A 17,156-nucleotide genomic window follows, 5' to 3' on the forward strand; every position below is an offset into this window, starting at 1 on the left:
TGGTCCGTAGATGTAAGGGCCATGCCAATATTACCTGCACAGTGCCTTATCTGCTCAGTAGATGTAAGGGCCATGCTATTATTACCTGTACAGTGCCTTAACTGCTCCGTACATGTAAGGGCCATGCCAATATTACCTGTACAGTGCCTAAACTGGTCCGTACATGTAAGGGCCATGCCATTATTACCTGTACATACATTGCCTTAACTTATAATAATAAATAATAATTAATTGTATGGGCCGCACAAGTATTACCTAATAAATAATCGCACAAATATCAACTGTACGGTGCTTTAACTAATAATACTAAATAATAACAATTTTATGGGCCGAACAAATACCTAATAAATAATCATACAACTATCAACCGACCGAATGGTGTAGGAGGTAGAGAAGCAGTTTAGTAATGAGAAGCAGTATAGTAATGAGAAGATTGTAGGTTAGTCTCCCTGCTGAAGTGTCTGCTAAGACGACTGACACTTCCCATCTCCCTGATGATGCGTCTCCTAAGTGAACAAATTATATTTATTTATTAATTTATCGACTGAAACCTAACTGCTAATTGTGTACCAGTTTTATCGAGTGAAACCTACTAATTGTGTTTCTTGACATGCAAGCGCTGAAAATGCGCCTATTTTTTTGACCCGGAAGTCGAAATTGCAGATTGACCAATAGCAGCGTGGCCCTTAAGCGTTTTAAGCGTGGCAGATCTACCGGAAAATGGAGACAAACATACCTCCTACATGGGATCCTTGAGGTTGCCAGGGTCACTGATTAAATAAAAGTCTCTGAAATTATTAAAAACCTAATGACTAAATAGGATAAAAACCAACATATTTGCATTGACTGTAAGATCAAAGACACTAACCATTTTTACAAAGGGTAGACCTTTTAACAGTAAATCCTGATATTTATCCAATTTCCTCTTTCCTGTTAAAGAACTATAGGTGTTTTGAGCTTACTTACCATCATTTTAGCACTTATCAGTACCTCTTATAATTCAGACACATACCATTCTATATTTATCTGTTCACAAATGTTGTGTTTCTGTCAATATGTCAGAGCTAAGTTAGTGTTAATTATGATGTTACACTACGACTGGCAACCACGCATTCTGGTTTAATTAATGATATAATAATTATCGGGGGGGGGGGGGGGGGGGGGGGTGTTTGTTTTGCCCTTTTAAACTGTCACTGTAATCCAATTAAACTGTACAGGTAATATTGGCATGGCCCTCCCATCAAGAATACTTCACAGCCCAGGATACATTGTATTCTATTTTTGAACAAGAATTAGATAATTTAAACCTTCAGGAATAGTTTTGTGTGTATTTTTGCTTACTCTATTCATTACTGTCAATTTACATCATGTGTCAATGTCTTTCTTAAACTTAAACTGAGCTCAATTAAGATGTTAATTTTAAGTACATCAACTTGAAGTCAAGAACAAAGCTGGCACAAAGTTTATGTAACTTTATTTTATTGTCTTTAACAATCTATATCAATCTATTGGCATTTGTAAAATAATCAAACACCATCTGCACAAACAGGAAAATCATATCCAACAGGGTTCTATAACAAACAAAATACAAACAGAGATCTGATGTAGTAAACAAAATATATTCTACCTGCAAAATGCAAGGCTGAGCATTTACAAGGAACTTTAGACATGGAATCATACAAACATGTTTAAAGACAGCCCACAATACAAAGTCTAACAAAAGGGTTAGAGTCATTCACATGGTTCAGGTTTCTTTTTAAAGTAACCCCTGAGAGGGCTGTGATGTAGGAGCTAAGTGCATCGAGTGTCTCCTCTACTCCCACAGAACAAGAAGGTGACTGTCTATGACTGAAGAAGAGCAGAAGAGAGGAATGGGTGCCTCTTCTTTTCCTTTCTGACCTGCTGCAACTGGGTGAGTTTGACTGACATCACAAATTCCCCGCAATGTGTACCAGAACTTTCTGGGCCAGAAGGCAACATTCAGAGTCTGGTCAACCTAAAGACGGGAAGAATGGGGGCTTATTCTTGTGCTGTGTAGCTGCTTTAAATGGCGTCTGCTCACACAAGATGGATACGGACAAGCTCTATGGACTAATATGTGATATAACACCTGTTTTGGATTGGATTATTTATGTCTAATTATTTTCTCAATACAAATCCTCCAGGCATGAGGTGATTCATTAGAACGTCACCACACCCTAGGTCATTAAGGGAGAGAAATTAATTATAATGAATATGTGAAAATGACAAGGCTGAAACAATACTCCTTCAGTATGGAGGAATTGGTGCTTATAATACTTTGGTCAGTCAATTTGAATATCAGTTAAGACTTAAGAGACAATGGTATGGTAACCATGGCGTCGTGTTGAAGAGACAAACACAGTTACAGCAGTTGTAATACACTATATTCTCCCACCGAGCCTTTATATTACATTTATGTCAAGTTTCTTTTTCAAAGGCAATTAGAAAAATGTTCACGTTAGAGTCGCTCCTATGCAATTTACAGATATATGTACAAAATGCTCTCCTTTTCAACATCCATCACGTCGATCTAACTTGGAGTGAAAAACAAATAAAGCCATGGTCCTAACTATAATTTTGGTCATTAAAATGTAAGTCAACCATCAGCCCTTATCACGGGACCCAAACCTACGGCATCTGTCCCGTGTGTTTAGAGAAAGGATGTTGGATGGGTAGAGAGAGAGGGGGGAGAGGGAGAGAGGGAGAGAGGGAGAGAGGGAGATAAAAACTGAAGGTCTCCGTCCATAAGTGTGTGTCTCGCTCACACAGAAAGCACACATTCACAGCAGTGTGAGCAGCCAGGCCTCGGGGACGTGCCGAAGACGTGCCTGAGAGTCAGCCCAGGCCTACAAAGAAAAGGCGTCCTTCTTTTCTTCGTAGATTCCCCTTGGACAGAGAGGCAGTTAGACAGGGAGAGAGAGAGAGTGAGCGAGATAAAGACAGAGAGAGACCAGCCACTGTCCTTCACAGACAACACAAAATGGCTGTCCACAGCTGTCCATTTGATTGAGGAGGGTCCCGTTTTGGGAGGGGGCGCGATAACAGCGCATCCCTCACCCGGTGGTCACCACGTCATCAGGGGGTTCCAGTATCTCTGCCACGTCCTCCAGCACGTCCAGAACCTCACAGAAGGATGGCCGGCGGAACGCATCCATCTAAAGGAGAGGAGAAGAGGGGAGAGGAGAGGAGAGGAGAGGAGAGGTCTCCATTTACTCATTCAGTCAGTCATGAGGATGGTGGTTTTTCATTACTGTTCACAAGAAATCACCAGGTATTTTAGGGTAAGAAAACATAATTGATGAATTCACAGGAAATATCATAAGACAATAGAGATCTACAGTCTACCTTTAGTCTACGCCTTGACAAATATGGCTTTAGTCTGATACAAATAACATTTAATCACGGCCCGAGTCTGGATCTTTGAACGGAAGGCAGATTTTCTGTGCGATTCTCAATGGTCACATACTAAATGTGCTTGCTATGAGCTCTAACGTATAAATGTTGAAGAGCATTTCTTTTTTTGTATGCTTGGAGCTAATCAAAGATAAACTCAATTTATCCCTTTCACTCACACACTGTAAACCAGGCTCTTTCCATGGAACGAATGCGTAATTTTCACATTAATGTTATCACCATGACGCCCATCTTGGGAAACTAGAGACTCACACACACTCACCTGACAGCAGCTGGCAGAGAGTTCCAGAACACGCTTGGGACAGCCTGGCACCAGCTCACCGAAGGCCTCCACATCCAGGCCATAGTCCTGAGGGAAACACACAACGCAACACATCTTGGCATTAGACACACTCCACGAACACCCTGTGTCCTATTGAATCCCTTCTTTTTAAATTCATCCACGTAACAGAGGAAGGAGGCAGCTAATCAACTATTAATGCACAGAAAGCAATGCATTATTTCCATCATTATATTTCCCCATTTGCCATTCCCACAGCAAATTTGCTAATCTCACAGTGCTGCCCAAGAGCAGTGGCAAAACCAATGAGCAGCAAAATCATTTCAGTGAGAAGCGGCGGGCGCCTGTTCCTGTTCTGCAGTCGTTTCAGTGAGGCTCTAAGCCCCCCCCTCTCCCTTCATTAGAGATTAAGCCCACACCCCTCCTCCCTGCAGGGGAAACCTGCTGTCCATCACTGATAATGATGCTTAAATGGCCACATTTACACACGCCGAACGCCACTCGCTCTGGTCCAACCATCCCTCAGTCTCCCGAAGAGGGGAAGGATCAGAGTTTCTGAAGAAGGGGGAAAAAAAGACCGCCATGATCTGCACACCCTCCACTAAGGCTCTATCAGTGGGCAATGACTCATATGATTCAGGGGTGCAGAAGCTTCATGGGGCTGGCAATAAGGTTTAATTACACTTCTAATTTATATGGAGTGGGAGAAAAACTGTAGCATTCAGTGTTTGTTCCGCAATCTTAACTAAATGAATTTAGCTTTGTGAATGTATAGTGTGCGTGCTGAATGACTGTGCGTGCGTGTGTACGTGTGTGTGTGTATTTTATGTGTGTGTGTGTGTGTGTGTGTGTGTGTGTGTGTGTGTGTGTGTGTGTGTGTGTGTGTGTGCATATGTGTGTGTGCATGTGTGCGTGTATGTATGTGTGTGTTTTAGATTACCCGTGTTCTTGGCAGAATTTCTGGATCTGCAGGGATTCGGGCAAGAATCTCACACAGCATTATCCCAAATGAGAAGACATCCACCTGTTCATGAGACAAAAGGAAAATGCATTTATCAAATCACAGTGTATAACATTACTTGGTACAGCTTCTCAGGAATTTTTCCAGCATTGTCTATTTTGGCAATTTTAATGATTATGATTTTTAGAGCAAATCAATCAAATTCCCTCATGAATATACCAAAAACCATCAAACACTGTTGTTGCAAACACCACCGCCTTTCGTAGGTGACCTGCTTGAATAAGTGCATCTCCCCATTAATATGGTTTCAGAGTATTAACTCCATAATCCAGGTGAAAAGTTAAAATTCATGCATCACATGTCTCGTTTTTAAATCTGCCACAGCTTTCATCAAGGCCAGGAAATTAAGGCTATCCTGTTGTTTGTCTCAAGGTGTCACAGTTGCACTTGTTGTATTTACTTTCTCCTCAGTACCTTGCGGTCGTATGGTTCTCCTCTGAGCATTTCAGGGGCCATCCAGAAAGCCGAGCCCACCAAAGACATCTTGCGCTCTGGGTCGTTGGCTGGCAGCTCCCCTACTTCTCTGGCCAAACCAAAGTCTGTCACCAACGCCTCCCTTCCCCGCTGTGTCACTCGGATCAAGCAGTTCTGTATACAAAGAAAATAACTTGTTAATAGTGATTATTAATAGTGAGGAGTGATAATGGATCTATAGAAATCAGGGCCACTACAATATAAGCACTACTACAGCAGCCTAGTATATTCTTAAATGAAATAGTTTTGAAACTGTCTGCCATCACTTTCACATCATTTTTACAGAGGGACAAAATGGTTTTCACAACAAGCTTTGTGAATAAAATAATTCCAACTGCTCTTGACAGTGTGGCACACAGACATGCAATGCCTCTATTTCACCACCTGAGGGCAGTGTACGATTACCTGCATTGCATATTCTGTTTCAACACAGGTAATGTAAATCCACTTTAAACATTATGTTAACAGTGTTGCTAAAACCATCACATCATTACATCCAACTGTATTCACCCACCACACTCTTATACAAGCTTTAGCTACCCCAGTTGTTTCAAAGAAGTGGGAGGACTGTTTCTTTTTTTTGTCATTTCGTACTTCAAACATCACCAACACTCTTTCATTGAGACCACTGAGATGGAGAGCGCAGGGGGGAGCCATTCTGTCAGCGCTTTGTCAGTACACAGACCGAGTGGAAACCCAAGCCTCCCTAGCAACCAACGCCTCTAGGTGGGCATCACATGCATAAGCCAGGTGGCAAAGCAAAAAGGAAACCATAGACGGTTTGCAGGAGGTTGATGTTTTTCTCTGTTGGTCGAAAGAACTAAATAACAAGACTGAATGGTTTGTGTTTTGGTGCTTTTAAATCTACTGTCCTTGCTGCTGTACACATTTACTGTAAAAGTACCCTGCATTTGAATATAGAGACCAAATCTGAAGGTTATGGTTTACATCCAAATATGCTCTCCATTGTACAGTTCTGGGCTATTTACTCAGATTAAGTGGATTTAACTGACCATATCTTAACCGTCCTCATCAGAAGGCAAGTCATCTCTTAGATACGGACTGCTCTAGATAAGCTATGACTCACAGCCTATGTGGTACATAACCTTCCCAGCAGAATAAGACGTGGGCGTGGGGAGTTGAGTGATTGCTCTTCAGTATAAGCACCATTTCATACAGCATTACCAAGAGAGAGAGGTATGAGAGAGAAAGACAGAGAGAGAGAGTGAGTGAGTGAGAGTGAAAGAGAGAGGGAAGCCGAGAAAGAGAAAGAAAGAAACAAAAAGAGGAAAAAAAGAGCAAGTGAGTGAGTGAGTGAGTGAGTGAGAGAAAGAAACAGAAAGAGAAAAAGAGAGCGAGTGAGTGAGTGAGTGAGAGAGCAGAGGAAATAGGTGGTCTTTAATTAGGTCTGGGAATCTCAGGGGCCTGTGGCGGCCCAGTGGTCTGCAACCAGCTCGGGAGGATCCAGACCGCTGTGGCCCCACCCAGCAACCTGTGGTGGATGCACTCCAGAGGGTTTATCCACAGCGACCACGGCGGCGCATGGCGGCTCAGTCTTCAGGAGGACGAACGGCAATGAGTGGGAAAGTCTGTAGGAGGATGAGCATTTGTTTTTCCTTTCTCTTTTTCTCATTCTCTCTCTCCCCCTCTGGTTTAGATTTCACTACGTCTGTGTGTGAGTTGGAGGTGAAAAAAAGTGGAGGTAGACAAAGACATCTGTAGGGATGACGAGAGTACACGTGTGTGTGAGTGTGTATGTGTGTGTGTGTGTGTGTGTGTGTGTGTGTGTGTGTGTGTGTGTGTGTGTGTGTGTGTGTGTGTGTGTGTGTGTGTGTGTGTGTGTGTGTGTGTGTGTGTGTGTGTGTGTGTGTGCAGGTTGGTAAGTGAGAGGAGAAAATGAGTGGGTTGTTGAGTGAATGCCTCACTGTGGTCTGTGTGGGGCATTTGCATTTGCGTGAGTGTGTGTGTTAGTGTAGATGTTTTAGTATAGGTGTGTCGTCCGTGTGTGTTGTGTTCATTTTTTTGGACAGAGACTGAATCCACCAGGTGGTCAGGATGCGGCATGCGTGTACACACACACTCACACACACACACACACACACACACACACACACACACACAGAGGCCTGGTGATGGCTTGCCCTGTCATTGTGGGGATTAAACCTGATCGCTCTGTGTTGTGACAACTGACTAACTGCGGAGCCCTCCCTGTGGTGTGCCCAGGTGGCACACACACACACACACACACACACACACAGACACACACACACACACACCCACGTACACACACACACGCACACCACACGCACACACACACACACACACACACACTGCCTCCCCCACACTGAGTACCCTCTACTTCACCTCCGTGGAGTGAATGGCTTTGTGCAGTTAGCCAGGTTGTGCTGACGAGTACAATAGAAATACAGTTGCATAATTTCTTTAGTCTGTACATGACTATGGCCAGACAGTAGGAGACAAATCATGTGGCTGTCAATGAGTCAAGCTGTGTTGAAGTCAATAAGGGAGGGAAGCTCAAGTATGCATAAGGGAGCCTTAAGTGTGTTTGTGTTTGTGTTGTGTGTGTGTGTGTGTGTGTGTGTGTGTGTGTGTGTGTGTGTGCGCGTGTGTGCGCGTGTGTGCGCATGCGTGTGTGTGTGCCAATATGCGCATGCTCTATAGAACAGTGATGAGAGAACAGCAAGGTCAACAAGGTGTGTGTGTGTGTGTGTGTGTGTGTGTGTGTGTGTGTGTGTGTGTGGGTTGGTGAGTGAGTGAAAGCTAGTAAGGGATCTACTTTACGAGAAGCTTTACAGCCAGTGTGTGTGTGTGTGTGTTTATGTGTGTGCGTGTGTGTGTGTGTGTGTGTGTGTGTGTGTGTGTGTGTGTGTGTGTCTAGTCCACGACTTCAATGCTCATTATGTGAAGCCAGATGCATCACTGCAGCCGGTGAGACATTAGCATCACAGTGCACCATTCCCCAGCACCTATAAACCCCAGAGCCCCTCGGCTGCTCACAACTGGACCCTGGAAACTGCCACTCAGTAAACACATGCTGTCTAGACACCACAGCACCGGCCCCATTGAACCCCAACAATGAGATGATGACAGTTTATCTGTAGGAACAGGGATGCAAAGGACACCTGTAGAGAAGAAACAAGGAATAAATCCTTTCTCTCTGTTGACAACACCATTTTGTATTTAGCTAGTATGCTTGCAGGACATGACTGTGACGCAGGACTGACTCTTGAGTTAAAGAGGGACTGGAAAAAAACACAAGGCATGGAATTTCCAATTAACCTTTGACTCAAAACACTAGTGTGCATGCCAAGTGTGACAGAGAGAGAGAAAGAGAAAGAGAGAAAGCAAGATAGCAAGAGAGAGAGAGAGAGTTGCATGTGTGTGTTTGTGTGTGTATGTGTGTGTGTATATGTATACATGTGTTTGTGTGTGTGACAGAGAGACTGAGAGAGAGAGATAAAGAGAGAAAGCAAGAGAGAGAGAGATGTATGTGTGTGTGTGTGTGTGTGTGTGTGTGTGTGTGTGTGTGTGTGTGTGTGTGTGCATATGTATACATGTGTGTGTTTGTGTGTGTGACAGAGAGACAGAGAGAGAGATAAAGAGAGAAAGCGAGAGAGCAAGAGAGAGAGAGATGTATGTGTGTGTTTGTGTGTGTGTGTGTGTTTGTGTGTGTGTGTGTGTGTGTTTGTGTGTTTTTGTGTGTGTGCATATGTATACATGTGTGTATGTCACCCAGAGAGCCCAGACAAAGGGCAGCCTGACAGGAGTGTGTGAAAGATGGTCCGAGGCGCAACAACAACAGCGTTCATGGCGACCTCGCGCAGCGTCTGGAAGGCTGTCAGTGACCACTGGAATCTAGGGAATGCTCCGAGGACGCTTCTTGGCAGCGCGCTCACTTTGGCTAACCTCTGGAACGGACACAGACACCAGGCAGACAGACTGAAGGCCATTTATACGCTCATGCAGCCTTTTCCCCCAGTGACGACAATGCAGTGCCTTCACATTTCTCTAATCTGAATTTAATTGGATTAGAAAATCAGAATTCGTTCCATTCATTTAAAGCACTAGTTAAATATGTCACTTTCGGCTGTCAGATCTAAGTCAGAAATAAAGAACCAGATTTGCTGCATTTTTTCTTTGAGATGAGGGAAAATGTGTGGCTGCAATTAGTGCCCTGAGCTGGAGTAAAGCCTGTGCAGCTCATGTACATCACAACTAAACAGAAAACAGAAATTCCTGGATTTCCAGGAATAAGACTCATGGCTAGGAAGGTAAAACTTACTGTAATAAAGAGAGAGAGAGAGAGAGAGAGAATTTAAAGAGGACAAAACCATGACTAATCTTGAAGGCGTTTTATAATTTATAATAAGTGCCAAAGGACAGGTTCAACCCTTTTTTTCTATGCCTCACAATGCCATGAAGAGATTTGAAACCCTAACACAAAAAAAGCTGATTCATAATGAAACCGTGAAATGGTATGAATAGAGTGTGAATCGTGACATAGCTGTATGATATCATGACTTTTCCATGTTTTTGAATTCAAACAACCCAACCGCAAGAATTAAGCTTGCTCACCTTGGAGTTGAGGTCTCGGTGGTAGATGTTTTTGTAGTGGAGATAGGTCATCCCTCTGGAAATGTCACAGGCCAGGTCCACCTTCTCTCTCCAGCACAGGGGGATATCATCCTGGCCCAGCAGCTCCTCCAGACAGCCCCCACTCACATACTGATGGAGAGGGAAAAAACACACACACACACACACACAAGTTTATAACAATCTAAATGTTCTACCACTTTGACATCCTCAGTGGCCAATAGTTTGAATCACACACATGCGCACACATGCATCATGAAATATAACACATATGTGTGCATTCTACAACAGGCAGATGTGCAACTCCAACCATCTGCTGCTTTACAGGCACCAAGGAGAACAGAACCGATCAACCCTCACCTCTAGAATGGGGTACAGTTTGTCCTCTTTCACACAGATCCCCAGATACCTGCAAAAGGACAGATGATCTCTGTTAATAAATGTGTTCAGTTTATAGTTGCTTCCATAGTGCTACAAAATGTATTTGTCTAATTTCATAGAAACCATTTCCACATCTTGCAGAGAAGGGGAAAAAAAAAGGATCTCATACTTGAGCTAAATTCATAATCACAGCGGTCAGTCTGATAACCCACTCAAATGTAAAGGAATCTGACTAATTACACACAATCAGGATCTGTCTGTGGTCTCAAGCCAACCAGAAGGGTCTCTTCTCCCTCTTAATTAAGTATTCCATGCCAGTCTTGTAAAACTCGCATCTTTCGCCATGATATATACATAACATAAAGAGAGGCGCTCAGGGGAGCGGTCTTCTTAAATGTTATGTCACAAGGCCATCTGTGAATGCTGAATGAATCTCAACATTTAAGCCACTGCTGTGATTAACTGCAAGTCTGTGATGTCTTATTGAGAACTTTCTGTTCTTGAGCTTTTGACACTGATGAAATGTATATCTATTCTAATCTATCAAAATTACTTTTAAGTCAAATGTCGGCACAGCAGACTAGCTATGAAGTTACAAAGTGTGTCTGTCTGTGTTTGTGTTTCATATGAATTACTATCTGTCTGGACTGCTGGCACCTGTACTCTACAGAGACATGACGTGTGTGAGTATTCAGCTCCCCAGGAGAATTACTCTCAGCATGCCTTCAAAAAAGGCCCTCAGATGCTTTGAGCTCTTCTGCAGTCATTGGCCACTAATTAAAAAGGAAATCTGCTTCTTCATGTCCTGCATCATATGGGGTGCAATGGTATTTCCCATCAGCCTGGGGTGCTCAGGTTGGCTCTGTTTAGTATGTGTGTGTTTGTGTATGTGTGTGTGTGAATACGTGTGTGTGTGTGTGTGTGTGTGTGTGTGTGTGTGTGTGTGTGTGTGTGTGTGTGTGTGTGTGTGACAGAGAGACAGAGGCAGGGTGTTCTTTTCAGTAAGCTCCTTTAAAACCCCTCTCTATTTTGCTGTTGAACCACCACTGTACCAGCTGCTAGCTGTTAGCTCTGTTTTTAAGTTTTGAGATCAATATCAATAACAGACTCAGTATATTTAGCTATTTATTTAGCTGTCATTTGTATTAAGAAACACTTACCGAACAAGGCAAAAATACCTGACTCAAAGCTTTGATAAAAAGTTATGACCTTGACTTGTTGCTGAGTTTTATCCACTAAGTCACAGGTAGGCTAAGCTACAGGGGAGTTTATAGGAGAACCGTACAATCATGCAGCACAGAACCATGCAACATAAACACCTTGACCTAGTCTAGCACGTTTGAGAGATTGAATTAAGGGACAACTTGTAAATAGAGCAGTGCGGACAACCAAACTGGGTTTGAAACATTTATCTGCCCTCCCTAGCTGTCTCCACTAAGAGAAAAGATACCCAATTACTGATACGCACCACGCTGTAAGAGATAGAAGGAAGAAGTGTGCTCATGGAGAGCTGAGTCATGTATAATGCTGTGGGTCATGGAGAGCTGTGTATAGATTAGGTTACATAAACATGGACTTCAGGAGAACACTATGTAACCTTCTGGCTACATAGACCACAAGCTACTGAGTGTTACTGAAATAGACACAGGATTGTGAATAGGGTTGGTCGACGTGGATGGGGAGGGGATTGTGGGTGGCCCACCTGACGATGTTGGGGTGGGAGAGCTTCTGCAGCAGGCTGATCTCACGGACGATACTGTCTTGGTCCACGTCATTCTTGTAGATCTTTACCACCATTACCTTCCGTGTGGTACTGTGCATCACCTGGGCAACAGGCAAACATACATTTCAAAATATACTTCAATGAAATGACTGAGTCTTTGCAGGACATTTTATTTTATTTTAAATGAAGACATAATGGAACAAAGCTAACCAGACAAATCGGATAGAAAAGAAACAGTGAAGTGAAACTCTCAAGTGTCTTTGTGGAATGAAGTTACAGCACTTTAGTAGTGTTCTGTTTCTTGAACATGCCAAACATACTCTGCTGTACTCCATGTTCTCTCTCTCTCTCTCTCTCTCTCTCTCTAGCTCAGGCATCCCCTGGCCTGCTCTCGCTTGGCCCGACCTGTGTAAACGGTCACAGTCAAGCACACGGTCATACATCAGATACCGTTTCGGTGTGACAGCGCCTATCACTTTCGACAATGCTTATCCGGCATGGAATCTGTAGCAGCATTCCAGAGCATACGCGAGGTAACAATAGCAGGAAGACTCTCTGGAGCCCTGGCTTAACTATGACCTGAAGCGGCCCCAACACTGCAGTCTGACCTGTTCTGCCTCGTGGCGTGCGCTCATGGTGAGGGGAAAAGGGTGTGTGATGACTTATTTCTGCTATGCTGTAAATGCCAGAGATGCAGTGGCAGTGAAGTAACATAGGAGCCTGTGTGAAACGCCAGCCAGAAGAAGAAAACAAAAATCACTGAAACTGAAAACTTCAAAGATTGAAACTTTCAGGTTCGGGTTTCTGTCAGGGACTGGTTTCTCCAAATTATTAGGTTGAAGATTGAAATATTTAACCAGGATCAAGGAAAACTAGAAGAATGAAGGGATAAACACTGTTTTGATTAGCTCTAGGAAAGTATGAGATAATGTCTCATCAGTTAGTGTTGTCTCCCATTGGCTACATGTATGGTTGTTTTTATCCTCCCTACAATCGCCGCTGTGCCCTTGGGTGGGAACATGCAACATGAGTACTGATCTAATGTTTTCTTTGCTCCTGTGAGGGTAATTGGTGTGCCTGAGAGGGCATGTTCACCATGTAATTACCCAGACTTTGGCACGTCTACTGCGGGAACAACAGAGGTGTTAACTTTTTTCAAAGACAACTCCTCTCATCACAGACTTCCTGCACATATCTGTTTGTCCATGCCACAGACGTTAGGTACTGTTGAAGGATCTCAGAGCACCTGTATTTAAGTTGTTTTCGTAACCTCCATAGAACCTCACGGGTACATGACAACATTGACTGTTACTCATGCATGCCTGACTCTTTATTATTCAGCTTTTTAAGCCACTTATTCCCCCACCCCCACACCCCCACCTTTGTAAAGCCATTTGAATAGATTTCCCCATGGCACTAGGCTATTATGCAACCAGACCAAAACAATGGATCGCTTGGTTCCTATGGAACTGAATACAACACAAGATCTTTAATAGGCCTTCCTCATTAACACTAAACGTTCCACTGTCAGATGGAGTGGTGTGTCATGCGTACCCAGAGTGGTGTGTCATGCGTACCTTGTAAACCTTGGAGAAGAAGCCGGAGCCGATGAGCTCGGCACTGAAGTCCTCCCAGAACTCCAGCTTGCGGACGGTGGTGCGGAGGCGGTGCCAGCGGTCCACCTGGCAGTAGCTGTCTGTGGACTCGCTCAGAAGCGTCGGGCTCCCTGGCTCCGGAGCCACATCCATCTCACACATCCTAGAGATCTCGTCTAGGGGTTGGGAGGGAAGAGACAGTTGAGAGAGAGAGGCAGGAGGGTCACATGGGTCACAAACACACACAAACACACACACACACACAAACACACACACAATCACAGGCTTGCTTTCTCTAATACAAACACACATATATATACAGACATATACAGATACCCACTAACTTACCTACTTTCTCTCTGACCCTCGTGTCTCCTCTCACAGACTCAAACACTACGGCTTACGACAACACACCAGTCAAGATGCACCTCTCGTGCCACACACCAATTCTCAGTTAATCCTCTGTCCAAATTCCTCCAAAGTACCGCTCTCCATGTATCTCTCCGACAGCTTAGACCTCCGTTTTGCTTCAAATCGTCATTTGCTGCTCAAACTATCCTACCACCAAAACTCGAAACAGACTCAACTTTCCACAAGTAGCTCTTTTCCAGTCGGACAGCTAATTGCAGGTTTGGCGTTTTGCATAACCCGATCCGAAATGCGAGCGCTCACTGGAGCTTCCAGAGCTGCACTGCAGGTTTACAGAAGCTGTGCAGGATGATGAGAGTCATCCAGAAATCTTCATTTCCTCAATTCCGCTCCGCTTGTCTCATGCGCCACTGATTCACCGAGGAAATTGAGCGTCAATGCTGGGGCCATTGTTTCCACTCCTATCTAAAAGCCTCAGCCTCTGGATGAAGTCATTGGTGGAAACTGGTGTATGGGCGACCAGTGTGCGTAGAAGTGTGGATAGAAAGATAGGAGATGAATGGTGTGTGTGTGTGTGTGTGTGTGTGTGTGTGTGTGTGTGTGTGTGTGTGTGTGTGTGTGTGTGTGTGTGTGTGTGTGTGTGTGTGTGTGTGTGTGTGTGTGTGTGTGTGTCTGTGTTTGTGTGTGCAGAAGAACTGCATTGGATGGAAAGATAGGAGATGAATGGCCAAGAGATGGAGGGAAATTGCATGATGGGGACAATAACCATGAGTGTGTTTACAAAACAGCATCAGATAATGAAAGGGACGGAATATACAGACATTATCCTGCAGCTCCTCTCAAATTATTAAATATAGGTGCTGACCTTTAAAAGAGGCAACATTCTGGCAACACAAATACTTGATCCTTTACAATCAGTTGTAACCCTTATGAAAATGTCTCTCAGTGCGTGCACATGATGGCAGTACTCCGATTTCTGTGAGTGCAAAAACATTTCAGGAGAAAACAAACTCCAAAAAAAAGCGTAAAGCTTCAAGGGGTCAATGGCCATGCCAACTCAAACATCCACCTCAGACATGAAAGGGACATTGTTTTGTACCAAACAGAGGCTTTGTCTGTCAGACTCAAGTTCATACTCGAGAATCAACTGTCACCCAACATTCACATTCTTCCTTAAGGTTGTCCCTTATAACAAGCTGGCTTTTTTCTTTTCCTGGGTCACAACAAAAAATGAAAAGACTAGACAAAGCTTTCTATCAGAGGCAAGCTTCCCCCTGCCTCCCCCTCCACTCCACTCAACAACCACACTGCTGACAGGAAAGTTAACATCGAAGGAAAACAATCTTATTTCCTATATTTGTGACACTACGAGTATATCAGCAGAAGTAGGACTACTATGTTGTGTATTGTGTTTATTTTCGATCTTTCCAGCTCAGTAACTACGATGTAGCTGTATTATGCTAAGCTGCAGGAATTCGCTGTTGTTGCACCCATGGGTTTGTTAACAAAACCACTTCACTGAAGACACCTGGGAATGTTGGGTATGCACTACGCAGTCCTTCGCTTCTGGGAATCAAGACCAAGATGTCCAGATATATTTAGGAAAACAATTTCACAGCTGGCTTGGTGCAGGAACCACACTGGCATCCATCAGCATGATGGTTCAGGCAGAGAAGACACCTGCCCTGGGCTAGTCTCTGGCTCCCTGCCCACAGTCTTCTGGCTGACAGTGGGTGAACCCGGATGAACTCCAGCCCGGCGGGGCCTGGCCCTGGACACCACCTCTCTGACATGCATTTGCAGCCCTTAGAGGTCATGGCTGTCCTGGACAGAGGGCTCTCTCTGACTGGAATTGATGTCTCTAAATGACTTCACACCCTGATGCAGAAAATGGCACCCCAGTGCAGTTCTCGGATTGGTTTTAGGACATTATTTTTTCTAGGCTAAATATAAGGGGAGATTGTGGGTGGAAACCACAGAACTGTGGTTGTGAGAATCGTGCAAAGTGCCCTGTACACCCTCTTCCTGCTTTAAACACAAATACCTTCCTACAGGATGCATTTCCCTTTGGGTTGCCACCCTCGCAAAAGAAATTGATGTGGATGTGTTAGTGCAAAGTTATTTCATGCTTATTTGCAAATATGTTATTGTCATAGCAACAGGGATAATATTGATATCATCAACTTTTCACGTTAGTGTATCATATGTATATAATCAAAATAGGCCTAGAGTATCAACCTACAAATAAATGTTTAAGGTTGATTGTATAAACTCAAATAACATGAATCCCCTTAAAAGTACATTGCATGTCCTGCAACACACTGGATTCTGCGATACTGCCACACCTCCAGGTGAAGTTTTTATGTTTACAAATTGCAAACATGAGCAGAAAAACATGACATCAGTATCCCATTGTTTCGGTCACCTTTTACGTGAGGGCTTTTGTCTACAATTTCAACAACCTCACTGAGCCACTGTCAGTCTGACAGTCTGACTCCATCAGCCGGGGTGTAAAATGACATGTTTGCATGGAGCAATGGTCTCCTTTGATCAGTTTGCCTTTCTTTGGAGCATTCTGCCCCACTCTGGCCTGGGGCTCTGATGGCATGACGTGGTTGCTATAAGAGGCTTTCTAAAGTGAGGGCTGCTCTAGTTAGGCCATCTATCAGGTTTCCTGTATGTGTGTGGTGGTACACACACACACACACACACACACACACCCCACCCCATCCCCAAACCGCAAACACACATCCATGTCAACCACAGCTTCTGAGGTTTGAGATGAAGTCACCAGTAAACATGAGACAGACTGTTCAGGCCCTGGCCCATTCTGCTATAGAGGCCACTGTTTTGCTCAACAGCACCATGGAAATAACAATATTACTGCTACACGTCTGTTATAACAGATAACTTTAGATAACTCATACTGTAGTTTGACCTAAAAGATAACTCTAGACATGGTCTACATACTGTTGTTTGACTTAACAGATAACTCTAGACATAGTCTACATAGTGTGTAAGGACTGCACAATTTGTATATGCATTATTTGTCATATATTTGAGACCTAAGTTGACATGTGCTCATGACTCACTGTAACATGGCTGAACTGAAATCTACTTCCTCTTTTCTCAAATGCTGCATCTCAATGTGACGAGCCATCATTTAACATTTTTAGGCAAAATCTGGCCTAATTAGAAAATGTGTCAAACAAGAAGTACTTTCAGAGAGTAAGGACAAGGTGAAAGCATGCAGGCACCTGTGTG

General features: G+C 43.8%; 1 protein-coding gene across 3 annotated transcripts in view; it reads right to left on the bottom strand.

The window, feature by feature from the left end:
* Positions 1 to 1,513: 1,513 nt before the first annotated feature.
* Positions 1,514 to 17,156, bottom strand: part of LOC308372260 (dual specificity testis-specific protein kinase 2) — a 24,714-nt gene continuing 9,071 nt past the window's right edge. For all 3 annotated transcript variants that reach the window (XM_080847408.1, XM_080847409.1, XM_080847410.1), the window contains 8 exons: positions 13,506 to 13,699; positions 11,908 to 12,029; positions 10,185 to 10,233; positions 9,807 to 9,956; positions 5,151 to 5,324; positions 4,656 to 4,739; positions 3,698 to 3,784; positions 1,514 to 3,176 (listed from right to left, as the gene is read on the bottom strand). In XM_080847408.1, the coding sequence (XP_080703534.1) occupies positions 3,075 to 3,176; positions 3,698 to 3,784; positions 4,656 to 4,739; positions 5,151 to 5,324; positions 9,807 to 9,956; positions 10,185 to 10,233; positions 11,908 to 12,029; positions 13,506 to 13,699 (962 nt within the window). In that variant the 3' untranslated portion in view covers positions 1,514 to 3,074. The remainder of the gene's footprint in view (positions 3,177 to 3,697; positions 3,785 to 4,655; positions 4,740 to 5,150; positions 5,325 to 9,806; positions 9,957 to 10,184; positions 10,234 to 11,907; positions 12,030 to 13,505; positions 13,700 to 17,156) is intronic.

This window comes from Sprattus sprattus (genome assembly GCF_963457725.1).
Source record: "Sprattus sprattus genome assembly, chromosome: 11".
Lineage (NCBI taxonomy): Eukaryota > Metazoa > Chordata > Actinopteri > Clupeiformes > Clupeidae > Sprattus > Sprattus sprattus.